General features: G+C 41.9%; 1 protein-coding gene across 6 annotated transcripts in view; it reads left to right on the top strand.

Annotated features, from left to right (window-relative positions):
- LOC132381096 (suppressor of tumorigenicity 7 protein homolog) overlaps positions 1-19,510 on the top strand; it is a 133,677-nt gene extending 114,167 nt beyond the window's left edge. For all 6 annotated transcript variants that reach the window (XM_059950301.1, XM_059950300.1, XM_059950299.1 and 3 more), the window contains 2 exons: positions 991-1,130; positions 19,083-19,510. In XM_059950301.1, the coding sequence (XP_059806284.1) occupies positions 991-1,130; positions 19,083-19,178 (236 nt within the window). In that variant the 3' untranslated portion in view covers positions 19,179-19,510. The remainder of the gene's footprint in view (positions 1-990; positions 1,131-19,082) is intronic.
- Positions 19,511-21,113: the final 1,603 nt, after the last annotated feature.

The raw sequence follows: 21,113 nt of genomic DNA, 5'->3' as shown, positions 1-21,113 counted from the left end.
CTTCATCGCTTCTACCTATCATCTCTGAGCTTCTCACATCCTTCCTATTCCACCCCCACTCCACCTATCTACCAAACCCTCTCAATAGAATTCACCCATCACCACCTGACTGTGCATGCTCCTCACACTCCCCCTTTCCCTACCGCTTTATCCATGCTTTTATCCTCATTCTTTCAGTCCTGATGGAGGGTCTCAGCCCAAAACACTGACAGTTTATTTCCTTCCATTAATGCTGGCTAACTTCCTGAGTTTCTCCAGCATTTGAGTTGCTGCATGATGTTTTGTTACCATTTTGCAAAGTCCTAAGTACATCTGGTATATTGTGTATGGTTCTAAAAGAATTAATTGGCCTTGAAAAAAGGACATTGTAGATTTACAGCATGTTACCAAAGCTCCCAGTGTTAGGTTATGAGCAAATTTTTGAAAGGGTAATAGTTTTCCAAGTCTAAAGGACATTAGGCCAGAAGTAGGCCATTGAGGAGCCCTGTTCCAGGCATGGATGGAAGAATGGTTGTGAGCTGAAATAATTTTATATTTCGTGATTGTTGGTGAGTCGCTCTTGCTAGTCATCATCCCAGGGACTAAACTAGTTCAATGAGGAGACACAAGAACTTGAAACCCCCCACTCAGTGATTCAGAAACACTTCATCATTCTGCCATCAGATTTCCAAAGTCCATGATTATTACCTCATTCATCCTTACTTTTTGAACTTTTTATTTATTTTTGTAACTTAATTAATTTGGTGTCTCTTCACTGTCCTCCTATGACAAACACATTTCACATTATATAAATTAGTGACAATAGATCTGATTCTGAGTTGTTCCATCCTTAGGTTTCACTACAAATGGGCAATAAATGAGCCTTCTCAATGTAACTCAGCCCTATGACCAGGTGTCTTTGTTTATAAAGAGAATACGTTAGTCAAAGAAACAAATTGAAATGTATTTCTTAAATGAATGACTATTTTTGCTTTCCTTCCATTTCCTCAGCTTTCCATGAAGTTTCAGTGTATCCAAAGAAGGAGCTCCCATTCTTCATCCTGTTCACAGCAGGGCTGTGTTCATTCACTGCCATGTTGGCACTTCTCACACACCAGTTTCCAGAACTTATGGGGGTCTTTGCTAAAGCTGTAAGTACTCCTACCTGAGCTTCCAGCTAGTTATCCTTAACATCTTGCTTGTGAGCATACCTATTTTCTGAAGCAAAAAGTGGAAAACGGGGCTGAAATCATACAGGAAATTTAAATCACTAATCCAGGGGTTCCCAACCTGGAGTTCATGGACCCCTGATTACTGGTATTGATCCAAGGATAAAAAAGGTTGGGAACCCTTGCACCAAACTAACAGGAGATCTACCTGCCTCTGAAAGGGAAAAGTAAAGGTAATATTTTAACTTCTGTAATTTCTGAAAAAGAAGAGGCTGTTGCACTCTTGGTGTTGTCTCTGCTATTGATCAAAATTGAACTTAACACTAAGTATATTGATAATGTAGAATCAATGAAAAACTACAGACAAAGACAGACAAGCAACCAATGTGCAAAAGAAGTCAAACTGTGCAAATACAAAAAATATAATAATAAATACATAAGTAAATTTGGGTGGCAAGGAGGTGTAAGGTGCTCCTTCCCTCTGCTAGCCTGCAGGTCACCCATGGGTAAGGTGTAGCACCCGCTTAGACCCTGATCAGGGTCATGTGAAGCCATGGGAGCAGGTGGTTGATAGTCGTATGAGCAGCCGGTGCATATCACTGGTCCTGGTTATGCAACCATTGATGCCAGGCAGACAATCTCTGAAGAGTCTTAATAATGGCTGGAGTCACCTATCTTAAAAAGACACTGCCCAGAAGAAGGCAACGGCAAACCACTTCTGTAGAAAAATTTGCCAAGAACAGTCATTGTCATAGACTATGGTTGCCCACTTCATACAACATAGCACATAATGATGATGGTAATATGTAATACTAAGAACATGAGTTATAGAGGCATAGGTTGTGTACAGTGATCAATTCAGGGCTGAGGTAAGATACACTGAAGTTCGCCAAGTTTCTCCTGCACTTTCATTGATTCTATTGTGTTTTTGTTCTACGGTGAAGGCCTACAAGGAAAATGAATCTAAAGGTAGTATATGGTAACATATACATTTCTTGATAATAAATTTACTTTGAGCTTTAAAGTCAGGCAGTGTTGATAGAGTAGAATAAATAGTCGACATTTTGACTGACCTGGTCCTGATGAAGGGTCTTGAAATGTAGACTATTTATTGTCCTCTGTAGATGCTGCATGACTTGCTGAGATAATCCAACATTTGTGTGCATTGCTCAAGATTCTTCCTGAGCATCTGCAGAATCTCGTTTTTAACTCCTGAGTTTTCACTCCACATCTTGCAAAGAATTCTGGTATTAGATTGAAAATCTAATGAATCTAGATGTTTCAGTTTCCATCTCCCAAGCCTCCCCATCAGAATTATGGAATGATCAGAAGCCACACATGCATTGGCCCTCTGTTTTATTTCACCCTACAAAGCACATTACAACATGCACTGAATATTGACCAAAATTTGAGTCATGCACACAACATGCTGGAGAAACTCAGTAAGTCAAGTAGCATCCATTGAGGGGAATAAGTCCCACAGACGTTGCCTGAGTTGCTGAGTTCCTCCAACATTTTGTGTGAGTTGCTCAAAATTTTCAGCATAGCAGAATTTCTTGTGTTTATGGATTGCCAAAATATTGACTGTTTCCACACTAAATGTAAACTCATTGCTGTTTAATACCGTGAGATGTTGGCCACTGCTTTATTGTATAATAAGCTTTTCTTTAATTTATAAAATATGGTTCTATTGATCACACTTCCCAGGGTCATTATCATTGAATTGCTTGTTCATTACTTTAATTATTAGATTTTCCTGTGAATACTTTTGGATAAGCTGTGATCTTGGAAAAGAAAGCATGTTTAAGAGGTGGATTGGCATCTTGAAGATGGGAATACATTGGAACATGGGAATATATTGGAAAATTGGAATAAACCCTGAAACATATATTTAATTGTCTACTACCATTCACACCTAGAAATGATATGGTTACAAAGCTGCTTTATGATCTTTTGGTTGTGAAATTACTCATTTTTGTATTTTATTCTTGTGGTGGGTCAGGGTGGATTGTTTTGTGTGGCTGGGTATAGCCAGTTAACTCGTATAAGACTTGGTCATGGAAGTGTATACATGGGTAAGAATAAATGACTGGCGGTTGGAGGCATGGATTGTCGTTCTGGAGCTTGCTGGGAGTTTGATGTGGATTGTTAGCAAAAAAAAATCAATTAAAGTACTGTTTTGTATGTTAAAGCAGTAGCCAGCATTTCACGGTATTAACAGCAAGAAGATACCATTGAGTTTACATTTAGTATAGATGACAATATTTTAGCAATGTTCAGTGTACAGAATGTTGTAATGTGAATTGCAGTGTGAAATAAAACAGAGGGTCAGTGTATGTGTGGCTCTTGGTAATTCTCTAATAAATCTTCTGTCTTCACAAGGAGTATTAAGAGCAGGGTGGCAGCGGTGGTTAATAGCTGAGTCCTGCAATCCAAAGGGGGTGGGAGGGTGGGTGAAGAGGAAGAGAAGTTTCTAGAATGTGCTGACTCCACTAGTTAGCCAGTGTGAAACTAACCAGAGCGGTGTTGGGAGCAGGAACCAGAGTCATGTAAACTCCCACTGCCTTTTGCAAGTGTGTTTTGTGGAATGACATTACCGCACGTAATGCAGCATAAAATAATTGGTTTGTCCCTGCACTCTTTAGGTCACGGCCTTCTGTGATTAATGGGAAAACAATGGCCTCCTTTACACTGTGCCATTAACAGTTAAGTTCTGTTAAATATAAGTACATATTTCTGTACAAAAGAATGCTTTGGATGAAGCAACTGTGATAGAGCTGTTAAGTTAGTGTACCAGCACGTGAACAGGTTTAAGTGAGGCCATGTAGCGATGTGCTACACACAGCGCTGAAATAATGACACGCAGTCGGTAAGTCGTTTGGAGACTAGTTTATTCAAACTTCGCGGCACTGGCATTTGATCCCTAGCGCCCGCCCTCTCCAGGCGGAAATGACGTCAGAGGTGCATTACCAAAGTCTCCCCCTGCGTGCTGGTTACTTGTGAGCTGGTTCGCCTGCGCAGAAAGTGGGTCGCCACAGCCATCTGTTTATTTTAAGTATGAATCCCATTACAGTTGGATAATTACTGTAGTATAACCTCAGTGGCCACTTTATTAGGTACAGGACTGGAAATATGTGTCTCTTCTGTTGCTGAAGCCCATCCACTTGAAGGCTTGATGTGTTGTATGTTCAGAGATGCTCTTCTGCACATCACTGTTGTTAAGTGTGGTTATTTGAGTTACTGTCGCCTTCCTGATGGCTTCAACACGTGAACCAGTCTGGCCATTCCCCTCTGACCTCTCTCAATAATAAGGGCAGCCGCTCTCACATTACGCTCAGTAAACCTTCGAGACTGTTGTGAGTGAAATACTCAAACCACCCCATCTGGCACCAACAATCATTCCATGATCAGTCAATTGGATCACATTTTTTCCCCAACTCAACCCCCTTGACTATGTTTGCATGTTTTTAAGCATTAAGTTACTGTCATATGATTGGCTGATTAGGTATTTGCATTAATGTACAGGTGTACCTAATAAAGTGGCCATTGAGTGCATAATGAAATTAGTCATAAAATCATAGAACACTACAACACTGTACCAGGTCATTCAGCCCATCTAGTCCTGTTGACCTGTACTCAGTCCATAGCCCTCCGTAACCCTCCCATCCATGTATCCATTCAAATAGCTCATCATTGTTGAAATTGAACCTGGAAACTCATTTCACACTCTCACCACCCTCTGATCGTGGTAGCATTAGTAATGATCTTTCAAGAATAACTAGATTTGGGAATGATTCTTGGGGACTGGAAAATTGCAAATGTCACTCCACTTGTTAAGGGAGGGAGGCAGACGAAAGCAAATTACAGGCCAGTTGACCCGATCTCAATGGATAGAAAGATATTGGCGTCTGTTATTAAGGATGAGGCTTCAGGATACTTGGAGACTTGTGATAAATAGGCCAAAGGCAGCATGGTTTCCTTAAGGGGAAATTTTGCCTGACGGATCTGTTGAATAGACAAAGGAGAGTCAGTGAATGTTAATTATTTGGATTTTCAGAAGGACTTTGCCGCACATGAGGCTGCTTAACAAGATAAGACCCTGTGGCATTACTGAAAAGATACTAGCATGGATAGAAGATTGGCTGACTGGCAGGAGGTAAAGACAGAATAAAGTAGTCCTTTTCTACTTTTGGCTGCCTGTGACTAGTGATGTTCCACAGGGGTCGGTGTTGGGAGCGCTTCTTTTCATGTTGTATGTCATTGATTCCGATGAAGGAATTTATGGTCTTATGGCCAAGTTTGTGGATGATACGAGGATAGGTGGAAGGGCAAATAGTGTTGGGGAAGCAGTGTCTGCTGATTGCAGAAATGGGCAAGGGCATAGCAGATGGAATATAGTGTAGGGAAATGCACGGTCATGCACTTTTATAGAAAGAATAAAAGCTAGAATACAAAAGCTAGATGTAATGGTGAGGCTTTATAAGGCATTGGTTAGACTGCATGCAGTATTGTGAGTAATTCCAGACCCCTTATCTAAGAAAAGATATGCTGGCATTGGAGATAGGCCAGAGAAGGTTCACCAGAATGTTACCAGGTGTGGGTTAACATATGAGGAGTGTTTGATGTCTTTGGGCCTGCACACACTGGAGTTCAGAAGAATGAGGGGTATCTAATTGAAACCTATCACATACCCCAGCTATGTGGAGTACTTCATCATGTCTTCAACCTGAGCCTGAGTCTCCAGAGGGTTCCTGTGCTGTGGAAGACGTCCTGCCTTGTTCCTGTACCGAAGACATCGTGCCCCAGTGGCTCAAATGACTACAGACCGGTGGCACTGACCGCCCACATCATGAAGACCCTGGAGAGACTTGTTCTAGAGCAGCTCCGGCCTATGGTTAGACCACACTTAGACCCCCTCCAGTTCGCCTACCAGCCCCAACTAGGAGTTGAGGATGCCATCATCTACCTGTGTCTACGCCCACCTGGACAAGCCGGTGAGCACTGTGAGGGTCATGTTTTCTTACTTCCCCAGTCCATTCAACAACATCCACCCTGCTCAGCTGGGTGAGAAGCTGACAGTGATGCAGGTGGATGCTTCCCTGGTGTCATGGATGACTGGCAGACCACAGTACGTGTGCTTGCAACACTATGTGTCAGACAGAGGTCAGCAGCACTGGGGTTCCACGGGACTGTCCTGTCTCCCTTTCTCTTCACAGTCTATACCTCGGACTTCAACTACTGCACAGAGTCTTGCAATCTTCAGAAGTTTTCTGATGACTCTGCCATAGTTGGATGCATCAGCAAGGGAGATGAGGCTGAGTACAGGGCTAAGGTGGGAAACTTTGTCACATGGTGCAAGCTGAATCATCTGCAGCTTAATGTGAAAAAGACTAAGGAGCTGGTGGTGGACCTGAGGAGGGCTAAGGCACCGGTCACCCCTGTTTCCATCTGGGGGTCAGTATGGACATGGTGGAGGATTACAAATACCTGGGGATACGAATGGACAATAAACTGGACTGGTCAAAGAATACTGAGGCTGTCTACAAGAAGGGTCAGAGCCGCCATCTCTATTTCCTGGGGAGACTGAGATCCTTTAATGTCTGCCGGATGATGCTGAGGATGTTCTACTAGGCTGTGGTGGCCAGTGCTATCATGTTTGCTGTTGTGTGATGGGGCAGCAGGCTGAGGGTAGCAGACACCAACAGAATCAACGAACTCATTCGTAAGGCCAGTGATGTTGTGGGGGTGGAACTGGACTCTGACGGTGGTGTCTGAAAAGAGGATGCTGTCCAAGTTGCATGCCATCTTGGACAATGACTCCCATCCACTCCATAGTGTGCTGATTAGGCACAGGAGTACATTCAGCCAGAGACTCATTCCACCGAGATGTAACATTGAGCATCATAGGAAGTCATTCCTGCCTGTGGCCATCAAACTTTACAACTCCTCCCTCGGAGTGTCAGACATCCTGAGCCAATAGTCTGGTCCTGGACTAATTTCCACTTGGCATTATTTACTTATTATTATTTGATTATTTATGGTTTTATATTGCTAAATTTCTACACTGTTGTTGGTTGGTGCGGCTGTAACGAAACCCAGTTTCCCTCAGGATCAATAAAGTATGTCTGTTTGTCTGTCTAATGAAAGGCCAAGATAGAGTGGATATGGAGAGGATGTTTCCTATAGTGGGAGAGTCAAGAACCAGAGGACAGCTTCAGAATAGAGGGACTTCCTCGTAGAACAGAGATGAGTAAAAAATTTCTTTAGCCAGAGGGTGGTGAATCTGTGAAATGTATTGCCACAGACAGCTGTGCAGACCAAGGCTATGGGTATATTTAAGGAAGGAGGTTGATAGGTTCTTGATTAATCAGGGCATCAACGGTTAGAGGAGGAAGGCAGGACAATGGGGTTGAGAGGGATAATAAATCAGCCATGATGGAATAGTGGAGCAGGCTCGATGGGCCAAATGACCTAATTCACCTCCTATGCCTTATGGTCTGTAAGTGAAGAAGTTCCCTCTCATGTTGCCTCTTAAACATTTCACCTTTCAACCTTAATCCATACCCTTTAGTTGTAGTCTCACCCAACCAGTTGAAAAAGCCTGCTTGCATTTACCCAATCTATACTGCTCATAATTTTGTAAACCTCTAATCAAATATCCCCTCAATCTTCTAAGTTCTGGGGAGTAATGTCCAAACCTATTCAACCTTTCCCTTTAATTCATGTCCTTAAGTCCTGGCAACATCCCTGCACTCTTCCAATCTTATTTCAGTTGCTTAGCTTTTATAAGTCTTGTCTATTTTCTCCATAGAGTTCTTTTCTGGCAATTCTCAATTTTGTTTGCATTTTTCAAGGGACAAATATTTCAGGTGTAAATACTGGTTTAATAGGATAACTGGCACTGCAATTTGAATAGCTGCAACATAGGTTGACATAGTCCATCTTCTGCAATTTATTGTTGCACCATTCTATGAGCTCATGTTCTGGCCACTGCATCCTCAATGAGGTTCAAGTTCAGGGCATGTCAATGAGTAATTCTTTCAATAAAGGGTGCTCTTTGGCTGAAATTTTCATTTGTGCCTTTGTAACTGCTAAACCCAACAGTTTTAACAAATTCCTACCTGAGTTCCCAATGACCAGCCATTGTAAAGTTTAATTTCATCCAAAACACTAACAAACACTAAGCCTGTTTCACTCATTGCTCCTGTACGCATTGACCCACATTAACCTCCCTGTTAAGTCGCATGTAGAATTTCAGATCGCTCCAAGGCTTTGCCTCCCTACTTCTGGAACCCCTTACAACCTTCCGAGATAACTGTTCTGCCAATGCTAGCTTCGTATGCATCGCTGATTTTAATTACTCTCTCTTTGAAGGCCATGGCTTCAATGGCCAAGGACCCATGCTCTGGAATTCCCTTCCTTAAAGCTCTCGTTCTTTTGACTCTTTTTCTGCCTTTGAGACAGTCTGCATAACATAGCTATGTGACCAAGCTTTAAGCCACAGATTTAATATTTCCTTGACTGGCTCAGTACAGAGTACTGTCTGATAAGGCTGCTGTGTAATATTTTGGATTACTTAATACGTTAATGCTTTAATACGTTAATTTATAAATACAGCTTGTTGGTTAAGACTAAGTCTTAGAATAGCAGTTCTTCTTGACTGAGATCAATATGCTTTACTAACACCTATATTTCAGGCAAGGCATTATCAAGACCATTTCACAGAAAGTCTTACTTTCGTTGGTGTTTTAGTTACAAATTAATTAATTTCCAAACAGGCCGAACTCTCATTTTAATCTCCTTTTCCCTAAGGTGCAATCAGACTCATTGGAATTAATGCAAACTAGTCAGACTAGCAGTGATCTGCAATTCAAAAGCACACCTGAAGCATGTTTTGCAGTTGTTACACAGCAATGAAACAAAACGGCAGAGCACAGTTAACCCTTCCTGAGTAGTGAAGATCATTTCAATGTATATTTTTACCCTTTCACAAATATTGCTGCTTATCCTCATGAAAGCAAAAGTAACCATGTTACACCATAGACCCCTGCCACTGTTTATGACTCCGTATCTTTGCATACTATTCAAGTCAAGTCACTTTTTATTGTCATTTCGACCATAACTGCTGGTACAGTACATAGTAAAAATGAGTTGGTTTTTTTTTCAGGACCATGGTGTTACGTGACACAGTACAAAAACTAGACTGAACTACGTAAAAAACACAACACAGAAAAAAACTACACTAGACTACAGACCTACCCAGGACTGCTTAAAGTGCACAAAACAGTGCAAGCATTACAATAAATAATAAACAAGACAATAGGGCAGTAAGGTGTCAGTCCAGGCTCTGGGTATTGAGGAGTCTGATAGCTTGGGGGAAGAAACTCATGACATAGTCTGGTCGTGAGAGCCCAAATGCTCCGGTGCCTTTTCCCAGATGGCAGGAGGGAGAAGATTTTGTGTGAGGGGTGCGTGGGGTCTTTCATAATGCTGTTTGCTTTGTGGATGCAGCGTGTAGTGTAAATGTCCGTAATGGCAGGAAGAGAGACCCCAATGATCTTCTCAGCTGACCTCACTATCCGCTGCAGGGTCCTGCGATCTGAGATGATGTAATTTCCAAACCAGGCAGTGATGCAGCTGCTCAGGATGCTCTCAATACAACCCCTGTAGAATGTGGTGAGGATGAGGGATGGGAGATGGATTTTGCTCAGCCTTCGCAGAAAGTAGAGATGCTGCTGGGCTTTCTTTGCTATGGAGCTAGTGTTGAGGGACCAGGTGAGATTCTCTGCCAGGTGAACACCAAGAAATTTGGTGCTCTTAATGATCTCTACCGGCGAGCCGTTGATGTTCAGCGGGAAGGGCCACTCCTTGCCCTCCTGAAGTCAACAGCCATCTCTTTTGTTTTGTTCACATTTAGAGACAGGTTGTTGGCTCTGCACCAGTTCATTAGCCGCTGCACCTCCTCTCTGTAAGCTGACTCGTTCTTGCTGATGAGACCCACCACAGTCGTGTCATCGGCGAACTTGATGATGTAGTTCGAGCTGCATGTTGCAGCACAGTCATGGGTCAGCAGAGTGAACAGCAGTGGACTGAGCACACAACCCTGGGGAGCCTCCATGCTCAATGTGGTGGTGTTGGAGATGCTGCTCCCGATCCGGACTGACTGAGATCTCCCAGTCAGGAAGTCTAGGATCCAGTTGCAGAGGGAGGTGTTCAGGCCCAGTAAGCTCAGCTTTCCAATCAGTTTCTGAGGGATGATTGTGTTGAATGCTGAACTGAAGTCTATGAACAGCATGCAAACATACGTGTCTTTTTTGTCCAGGTGGGTTAGGGTCAGGTGGAGGGTGATGGCAGTGGTGTCATCTGTTGAGCTGTTGGGACGGTATGAAAACTGCAGGGGGTCCAGTGAGTGGGCAGCAGGGTCTTGATATACCTCATGATGAGCCTCTCGAAACACTTCATGATGATGGATGTGAGTGCAACGGGACAGTAGTCATTTAGGCAGGACACTGAAGACAACTTCGGCATGGGGATGATGGTGGTGGCCTTGAAACATGTTGGAACGGTGGTGCTGTTCAGGGAGATGTTGAAGATGTCAGTTAGAACATCTGCTAGCTGGTCTGCACATCCTCTGAGCACTCTACCAGGAATGTTGTCTGATCCAACAGCCTTCCATGGGTTGACCCTGCACAGGGTTCTTCTCACATCGGCCACGGTGAGACACAGCACCTGGTCATTTGTAGGAGGGGTGGACTTTCTCGCCATCATGTCATTTTCCACCTCAAAATGGGCATAGAAGTTATTCAGCGCATCTGGGAGGGATGCATCACCGGCACAGTCAGGTGATGTCCTGTAATTGGTGATGTCCTGGATGCCCTTCCACATGCGCCACGTGTCGCCACTGTCCTGGAAGTGGCTGCAGATTCGTTGGATGTATGCACGCTTTGCCCCTCTGATGGCCTGGACAGTTTGGCCCTTGCTGTTGTTAGGGCTGCCTTGTTGCCTGCTCTGAAGGCGGAGTCGCGGGTCCTCAGCAGCGCACGCACCTCCGTGGTCATCCATGGCTTCTGGTTGGCGCATATAGTGATGGTCTTGGACAGAGTAACATCATCAATGCACTTGCTGATGTAACTGGTCACTGATGCTGTGTACTCCTCTAAGTTGGTAGAGTCGCCATCAGTTGCAGCCTCCCTGAACGTGTGCCAGTCGGTGTGCTCAAAGCAGTCTTGAAGAGCAGAGATGGCTCCAGCTGGCCAGGTTTTCACCTGCTTCTGAACTGGTCTGGAGCGCCTGATGAGCAGTCTGTATCCTGGGAGTAGCATAACAGAGATGTGGTCTGAGTAATGGAGGTGGGGGCGGGGCTGTGCCCGGTGTGCGTATGGGATGTTTGTGTAAACCAGATCCAACACGTTCTCCCCCCTCGTTGCAATGTCCACATACTGATGGAATTTGGGGTGCACTGACTTAAGGTTCGTGTGGATAAAATCACCGGCGACAGTAAACAGTCCATCAGGATGTGCGTTCTGCAGTTCGCTAATAGCCCCGTACAGTTCACAGAGCGCCTCCTTAGCATTAGCACTGGGGGGAATGTAGACACCAAATATAAGGACAGAGGTGAATTCCCATGGCAAATAAAATGGTCTGCATCTCACAGCCACAAACTCCACTAGCGATGAGCAGTATCTGGAAACCAGCAGAGTTCTTACACCATTCCGTGTTGATGTAAACACACAAGTCACCACCATGAGTCTTACTGGAAAGAGCTATGTCCCTGTCCGCACGAAACAAGGCCAGCCTGTCCAGTTGAATGGTGGCGTCTGAAATTCCATCGGTGAGCCATGTTTCGATAAAAACATACACACGGCAGACTCTGTACTCCCACTGAGTATTTCGTTGGAGTCAGATGTAGTCCAATTTATTGTCCAGGGAGCGGACATTGGAGAGCAGAATGGACGGGAGAGCCGGCCGGCTAGGGTTTGCTTTTTGCCTGGCACGGACCCCTGCCCGTTTGCCTTGCTTCCGCTTCCTCGCAAATCGCTTACAACGTCTCCATCTCCGGCCACCAGCATCAGGTGACTCCGAGGATTGTAGGCCTGCTCCCCTCAGCAATCCAAGGTCACGTAATTTAACCAGCAGATCTCTGTGAAGGTTTGTTTTTGGGCGATCTCTGTATTGTAGTAGTATCTGGCAATGGTAGATAGTTGCTCTGTTATCCATGTGCCCTAATCAAAAATTGTGTATCAAACTTTAAATTAGAAAATTAAATTAAAGTAACACCAGGTCTGAAAGGCCGCTGTTGCCATGCCGCGCCGCCTCTTGGGAAGCCTGATATGATTTCATGTAATCCTATCAGTACATCTTTCAATACCTCATTCTCCCACACAATTACCTATCTTTCCCTTTGCTTATCTGTATTTATGACCTGCCACATCCACTGCATGTGATAGAAAGTTCCATGCTCTCACACTTTTTGAATCAAGAGGTTTCTCCTGATTTATTTTTAGATTTAATAGTCCCTAATTTTGGACACTTGATAAGTGCTCAGTCATCCTCTTGATTGCTACCATTTGAACTCCTTACAAGAGCATTTACTTTAAAGTACATGATCACTCTCTTGGGTGAGGCTTGATCAAAGATTGTATTTTCAAATCCTAATGCTGCTGCTAAGTTGAAGCAAAGCTCTTACTGCGGGTTTCCTGTAAGAACAAGAAATGGGAGCAGGAATTGCCCATGAGGCCTGTCAAGTTTTCTCTGCCATTCATTAAGATCATTGTTGATCTGCAGGTGGACTCAGCTCCACCTACCTGTTCCTATAACCCTCAATTCCCCTACAATGCAAAAATCTAATCATGTCCTCAATACATTTAATGAGGTAGCCTCGACACTTACTCCAGGCAGAGAACTCTCTGGGAAGAGCAATTTCCTCTTCATCGTCATCCTAAATCCACTCCCTTAAATTTTGAGGCTTTTTCTAGTCTCACCTATTGGTGGGAACAACCTCCCTACCTTAATCTCAAAGTTCAGGTTCACGTTAAATTTATGATCAAAGTACATATATGTTACCACCCACAACCCTGAGATTCACTTTCTTGAAGACCATGCTTTCTTTGTAATGGCACTTATGTGCAGAACCCAAGATAGAGCCTCTGAAATGAAAACACTGAGGAATCTAAAGATGAGAAGTTTCTCATCTACCCTTTTCATAATCTTGTAGATTTTTCTAAGATCCCCTCACATTCTAAAGAATTCCAGTGAGTATACTCCCAGGGTCTCAATCTGTCCTTATAAGCTAATCCCCTCATCTTCAGAATCAACCTGGAAACAATCCGGTTAATTATCACTGATAAACAGTGCCTTCTAAAAGTATTCAGCCTCAACCCTTTGTTTATATAAATGAGTAATACAGCCAGGAATTTTGATAAATTTAAACTGAGAATTTTTATTTGTAATTCACATGCTCCTTTTTTCGCAGTAGAAACCAAAAAAAAAACAGGGAAAATTGTAAAGCATGAAAAACTAAAAATTAGAAAATTGAAATGTCAGCAGTTCAGAAGTATTCATTCCCCTTTGCTCAGTATTTAATTGAATCACCTCTTGCAGGAATTACAGCCGGTAGTCTTTTTGGATAAGTTTCTACTAGCTTTGCAAAATGTGATTCAGGAAGATTTGGCTATTCCTCCTTGCAACATTGCTCAATCTATGCCAGGTTAGTTGGGAAGCTGCAGTGAACAGCAATCTTGATCGTGTTAAAGTCGGGATTCTGATTGGGCCAATCAAGGACTTCAGTTTCTTTATTTTTATCCACTTTTGGCAGTGTGCTTTGGGTCATTGTCCTGCTGAAAGATAAACCTCCTCCCCAGTTTAAGACTTCAGAATCAGAATTGGAATCAGGTTTATTGTCACCGGCATGTGATGTGAAATTTGTTAACTTAGCAGCAGCAGTTCAATGCAATACATAATCTAGCAGAGAGAAAAAAATAATAAATAATGATAATAGTAAATAAGTAAATCAATTGTGTATATTGAGTAGATTTTTTTAAAAAGTGCAAAAACAGAAATACTGTATATTTTTTTAAAAAAAAAAGAAGTGAGTTAGTGTCCAAAGCTTCTGTCCATTTAGGAATCGGATGGCAGAGGGGGAAGAAGCTATTCCTGAATTGCTGAGTGTGTGCAGGCTTCTGTACCTCCTACCTGATGGTAACAGTGAGAAAAGGGCATGCCTTGGGTGGTGGAGCTCCTTAATAATGGACGCTGTCTTTCTAAGACACAGCTCCCACAGGACATCTTTTGGGTGCTTTGTAGGCTAGTGCCGAAGATGGAGCTGACTAGATTTGCAACCTTCTGCAGCTTCTTTCGGTCCTCCGCAGTAGCCCCTCCATACTAGACAGTGATGCAGCCTGTCAGAGTGCTCTCCATGGTCCAACTATAGAAGATTTTGAGTGTATTTGTTGACATGCCAAATCTCTTCAGACTCCTAATAAAGTATAGCCGCTGTCTTGCCTTCTTTATGACTACATCAATATGTTGGGAGCAGGTTAGATCCTCAGAGATCTTGACACCCAGGAACTTGAAGTTGCTCACTCTCTCCACTTCTGATCCCTCTGAGGATTGGCATGTGTTCCTTCGTCTTACCCTTCCTGAAGTCCACAATCAGCTCTTTCATCTTACTGACATTGAGTGCAAAGTTTTTGCTGCGGCACCACTCCACTAGTTGGCATATCTCACTCCTGTACGCCCTCTCGTCACCACCTGAGATTCTACCAATGATGGTTGTATCGTCAGCAAATTTATAGTTGCGTATATAGAGAGTAGAGCAGTGGGCTAAGCACACACCCCTAAGGTGCGCCAGTGTTGATAGTCAGCAAGGAGGATATGTTATCACCAATCCACACAGATTGTGATCTTCCAATTAGGAAGTCGAAGATCCAATTGTGGAAGAAGTACAGAGGCTAAGGTTCTGTAACTTCTCTATCAGGATTGTGGGAATGATGGTATTAAATGCTGAGCTATAGTTGATGAACAGCATCCTAATGTAGGTGTTTATATTGTTTAGATGGTCTAAAGCCGTGTGGCAGAGGCAGAGGCGAGCAGATTTTTATCCAGGATCTATCTGTATTTCGCAGCATTCATCTTCTCACCAATCCTGACTATATTTCCAGTCCCTGCTGCTGAAAAGCATCCCCATAGCATGATGGACTACCAGCATGCATTACAGCAGGGGTGGTGTTACCTGGCTGATGCACAGTATTAGATTTATGCCACAGGAACCACTTAGTATTGAGGCCAAAAAGTTCCACTTTAATCTCATCCAATTGTAAGATCTTCTTCCACATCCTTACAGTATCTTTTAAGTAATAGTTTGCTAAGTCTTTATGGGCAAGGACATGCCTGTTTTTTTAGCTAGGGCTTCTTCCTTGCCGCTCTTGCATTAATAGTCTTTTTGTGCAAGGTCTTGGAGATTATGTAGTTTGTTTCCAGTTGCAGCCAGTTGTTTCCAGTTACTGTTGCGTCACAGTAGCCTCTCTTACAAGTGCCATTCTTCTCTGGCAACTAAGTTTAGAGGGGCAGCCTGACCTAGCCAGTGTGGCTGTGCTTTCATATTTTTTCCACGTTTGACCGAAATGTTGGAAGATTTGAAGTGAGTATTTTTTTTTACAACGTTTTGTTATTAGGATCTCCCTTGTACAACCTGAATAGCTGAGGAAAGCAGAAGCTATCTCCACTGTGCTGTGAGATTGGATTTGGACATTGACTGTTCACTTCCACTTTCTTTCTAATACATCAGGAGTTCCATTTGGATGTGTAACAAGAGTTTGTTTAGGAGTGAGATTCAGTTACAGACCTGCCAGGGAGATCAAAATGTTTCTGCTGTTTCTGGACACTGGTTTAACTCATGCTGACTATCACACATCTCCTTATGCTTCATAATGTATCTGTCTCAAACAAAGCTGTTACATGCATTTCAGCCTAATGAATAAAGTTGTTACTGTTTAAGAAGAATTCCAATTGAAACGAAGTTATGTTCTGTGTTCAATGTTAGGGGCATTTAGGAAACTCTTAGATCAGCACGTGATGATAGATGATAGAGGGCTATGTAGGAGAGAAGTTTTAGATTGATCTTAGAGTTGGTTAAAAGGTCGGCACAATATTGTGGGCTGTAGGGCCTTTTACAGTGCTGTGATATTCTTTGTTCTACTTCAGAACAATTTAAAATCATTCTCCCACCTCCTCACCTTGAAAAAATTACCTACATTTCCTTTGAAATACTTTCTTCTCTATCTTCACTTCCCACGACATAATGTTCTTCATACCAACTTGTGCTAGGCTTTAAAGTACACGACCTGTGCATAATGCACAGCTTACTATTCTAAAATCCCAGTGGTTCAGCATGTAGCTCACCAGATAACATGCTACGGGTTTGCTGCCATGTTCATTTCCCACTTTCTGGGGCTCTGGTTCCTGTTTTCCTAGTCCACCCTTCAGGGCCTCAGTTCCTGTGTTCCCTCTCCACTCCATTTCTTTCACTCTCTTTCAGCCCATCTGATGCACTGCAAAATTTAGTTGCAAGCTGTGTAACATCTAAAGGGAGTGAGTTAAAACAGAGTTGAGTATTAATAACGATAACACCTAATATTCTGGCATGTTCAGTTCATTTTTTTTTGAGATTTTAGAGTTTTAGTTCATATCTGTGAGTTGTATTCCTTTGTATTCACTGCTATTTAACTTTTCTGTCATTGAACAACATTGATGAAAAAACCATTATAGAAAGTGTAAATCTTAAATCCAAAAGGCTCCAGAAAGTGGATCAGGAGGACATGTTATCATGAAGGTTGTCAGCTGTAACGAAGGGCCAAGCTCTTATGGCAAAATCTAATTTTTGTTTTGAAATACAAACCAATTTTCATAAAGAGGAGTTGGCTTTACACTCCAATAGTGAAATAAAGTAAGCTGTTAATCAGAGCTATAAGTTACACACAGAATGCTGGGGGAACTCAGGAAGTTAGGCAGCTTCTATGGAGGAAAGTAAACTATCAACATTTCAGGCTAAGACCCTTCATCAGGATGTGTCAACTCCATAGATGCTACCTGACATGCTGATTTCTGCCAGCATTTTGTATGGGGTGCTCAAAATTTTCAGCATCTGCATAGTCTCTTGTTCCTCTGTAATCACTGCCTGACTATTTTATATATCTTTTCCATTATTTACTCAGTGTAGACTGGAGTTCATGTCCCCAAACTAAGCCCACAGAACTTGACCATGTGTTTTGGATCCGGGTTCAATATAAAAAATACTCGAGCTCTGGTCAGATTAGGCCAGATTTTTATATACAAGTACACCAGGCTTTGTTGATCAACTTCATTACCACAAATTCAACATTTAATCCACGCTGACACAGTCGTATTTTCTAAGGTATATTGATTGTTCTGTTGTATATACTATTTACTACAAATTACTATAAATTGCACATTCAGATGGAGATGTAATGTAAAGATTTTTACTCATGTATGTGAAGGATATAAGAAATGAAGTTGATTCAGTTCATTTTGGAATGTGAATTAAAAGACATTCAACAAGAATTAGTGATGAGGTGACAGAGCTTGGTGTGAATTTTGGTATCGTTCAAAGTATAGATGAATTAACTCCTGGAGGTTGTGAGGAGGGAGACTAGTCAGATCATGCCACATTCTTCAGCCTTCATCAAAACTTGCATGAAACATACACTCCTTTTAACTTAATGCCAAAGCATGGTGAATATTTTAAATAAACCAAAGACTGGTGTATTTTCCTGCCACTGTTTCAGGGCACTTGAATAACAATTTACATTGAACTTGATCTAGAGAGAAGCTACTCAAATATTCTGTCTCAGACAATTTCAATGTTAAAGTTGTAGACCACACTCCTAGTTCATTTTTCACTGCTACTTAATTTTTCTGTCTTAAACAGTATTGAGACAAGCCAGTTATAGAAAGTGTAAATTTGAAAATCCAAAAGGCTCTAGAAAGTGGATCAGGAGGGTACGTTATCATGAAGGTTACCAATTGTGACCAAGGGCCAAGCTTTTCTGGTAAAGTCTATTTTTTTGTTTTGAAATGCAATCCAATTTTCATAATGAGGAGCTGGCTTTACATTCCAGCACATCAGTAACTCATCTCACACTCCATACTCAAATTTTCATTGCTAATGGCGAATCAGGAACAGAGGAATTTAGTGATGTGTTGAACTGACCCACAGCTGAATAACAAATTATTTGCTAATATTGTGAATATCCTTGCTTAACTCCATAAGAAAGATGATTTTTTTTCTTATTTGCAACATTTCATTCACTAAAAAAGCTTTATGACCAACAACCTGCATATGGTATCTAACCTGACCCTGGAACCTAAAAGAATCCGGATAATTTTTCTTCATTGGCAGTTCAATACTTTAATTTAGAAACCTACCGTTCATCTTCCCCTGTCACAGCATCCGATAATCTTAAATAAAAAGGAATAATTTAAGCCTCCTGCCAAGAAGGTCTTTTGTGCAAAGAAAATTACACTAAGCAGATCAGCTTATAGTTTCTGGTCAATTTTATAATTGTGCTATTAGAGTACAGCAAGGTTAATGCTTTTGATCCTTGTGTCCAATATAATATTGATAGTCAGAACAAAAATGTTCCATTAACCTTGCACTGCTTGTATTTCAGTTTGTTATAGACTGACATTATTTTTATGATGGTTATGTTTGCTGCAGATTCATAGCAGAACAGTAATTATGCAGTTTTTCATTGTCATTTGACAATCTGGAGCTGATTTTTTTTGCAAATAAATTTGATGCTTCCCTTAGAAGTATGGAATGACATGTCTACGAGAGGTTTTGTGGTTTTATAACACTGCTTCTGTATATGAATCATGCCTCTAATCTCCATTTCCTTACTGTTTAATGTCTTACAGTTCTTCAGTACACTCTTTGCACCCTTCAACTTTGTGATGGAGAAGATCGAGAGTGTCTTACCCTCCAGCTTCTGGCACCTGCTGACCCGAATCTGACAGAAATAGTTCATAATAAACAGATCCAGCTCTTCTTTTCTCCCCCTAATCCAGCAACACCACAACGACCCCCCTCCACCCCACCCCCATCCCAACCTTACTCTGTGGATCTGTCAGTTGCAACAGAACACTGGCCAGGCTGAGGCATAGGAAGGGAGAAGCCAAGGAGAAAGCTACTACTGCAAGTCGAGACACTGTTACTTTTGCCAGGTCTGGATACGTTAACCTTTTATCAAAGAACTGAGGAGAAATTCAGTTTTTTTCTCACAGAAGTGGAGAGATGGACAGAAAATTAAAAGGAGAAAAAAATAAAGTTAAATTTGTGCAATGTCTCTGTGTGCCTGAACCCTGTTTTTTTTTGTTAAATCACGAAGTCATAAAGATTATAAATAACTTAGGTATTCAGTCTATCTTATTTTATCTTTCTAATGAATTTTTGTTGTGCCTTTACTCCAGATCTGATTGTATCTTCAATAATTCCAAGATTTTCACCTGGACAACATTCTCTGGAAGTTTATTCCAACTGTTGATAATATTTTTTTACAATAATTTTCTTGATACCAATTTGGATCTTGAGGCTGTCACTTTTTGTCCGACATTACAATTGAATTTAGCTTTCTCTGTCCTACGTAGTATTTGAAAGTGTGTAGGATTTGATTAATTGAAACAAAATCAAATTGAGTTCCTCTAGCACTTTGTCTTTTTTGGATTCTAGCACCTGCAGTCTCCAGTGTTACCTTTTATTCATTGAAGTTACCTGGAGTTGTCGAGCAGAACGATTTGAATGTAACATCCCAAGCCAGTGGATCAGGATAAATGCCACGGACCAAACAACTGCCTTAAGTAGTCTAAGGTTCTGTGATAATCAAATGAAGAATGCCTTTTCTCACTAAGGGAGTAGTTGCAGAATATTTGGAAAATCTTATTACTGTTAAGCAGATTGAATAAATTTTCTGAAGGGAATTGTCTAGTTGATACATACTCTCAGTGGGTAATCATTATGTATCTCCTGAACCTAATAAAGTGGCCACTGAGTGTAGATCCATGGTGTTCTGCATCCACGTCCAGATTCAACATGTTTTGCCTTCAGAAATGCTCCTCTGCACACCTCTGTTATAATGCATGTTTACTTGAGTTACTATTGCCTTCCTGTCAGCTTGAACCAGTCTGACCACTGTCCTCTGACTTCTCCCATTAACAGGGTATCTTCACCCAAAGAGCTGCTGCTCACTGGATGTTTTAGGTTTTCACACCATTCCCTGTAAACTCCAGAGACTATTCTGCGTGAAAATCCCAGGAGATCAGTAATTTCTGAGATACTCAAACCATCCTGTCTGGCACCAACAAGCATTCCATGCTCAGTCACTTTGATTGCATTTCTTCCTCATTCAGATGTTTGGTCTGAACAATATTTGAACCTCTTGACCATGTCAGCATGCTTTTATGCATCAAGTTGCTGCCACATATTGGCTGATTAGATAATTGCATTAATGTGCAGGTGTACCTTTAAGAAGTGGCCACTGTATATTAGTTCTTACAGGTTGAAAAGTTGTTTTGCCACAGTCATAGAAGGAGGCCCACACTTGGGTAGCAGGTGTGGTTTCAACTTGTTTGTTAGAAAGGAAGATAGTTGTTCTGGAAGCAGTTCAAGTGGGCATACTAGATCGATTGCTGGGATGAAAGAATCGGTTGATGAGGAAAGATTGAACAAGTTGGCCTATACTGACTTAGAAGTTTTGAAGAAGGAGGGGTAATCTTACTGAAACAGAAGATTCTGAGGTACTTGATAATTGGTACTGATAAGGGTTATTTACTGTCTACAGTAAATTATAATGTGAGGCATAATTTTAGAAGAATGAATTGCCCATTTAATATGGAGATGAATTGGGAATTCCTCCTTTCAGAGCTTTGTGAATCCTTGGATTCCTCAATCCC

The sequence above is a fragment of the Hypanus sabinus genome, chromosome 25 (assembly GCF_030144855.1).
Source record: "Hypanus sabinus isolate sHypSab1 chromosome 25, sHypSab1.hap1, whole genome shotgun sequence".
Lineage (NCBI taxonomy): Eukaryota > Metazoa > Chordata > Chondrichthyes > Myliobatiformes > Dasyatidae > Hypanus > Hypanus sabinus.
The sequence above is the reverse complement of the archived record's forward strand: the minus strand, read 5'-3'. Positions and strand labels throughout refer to the sequence as shown.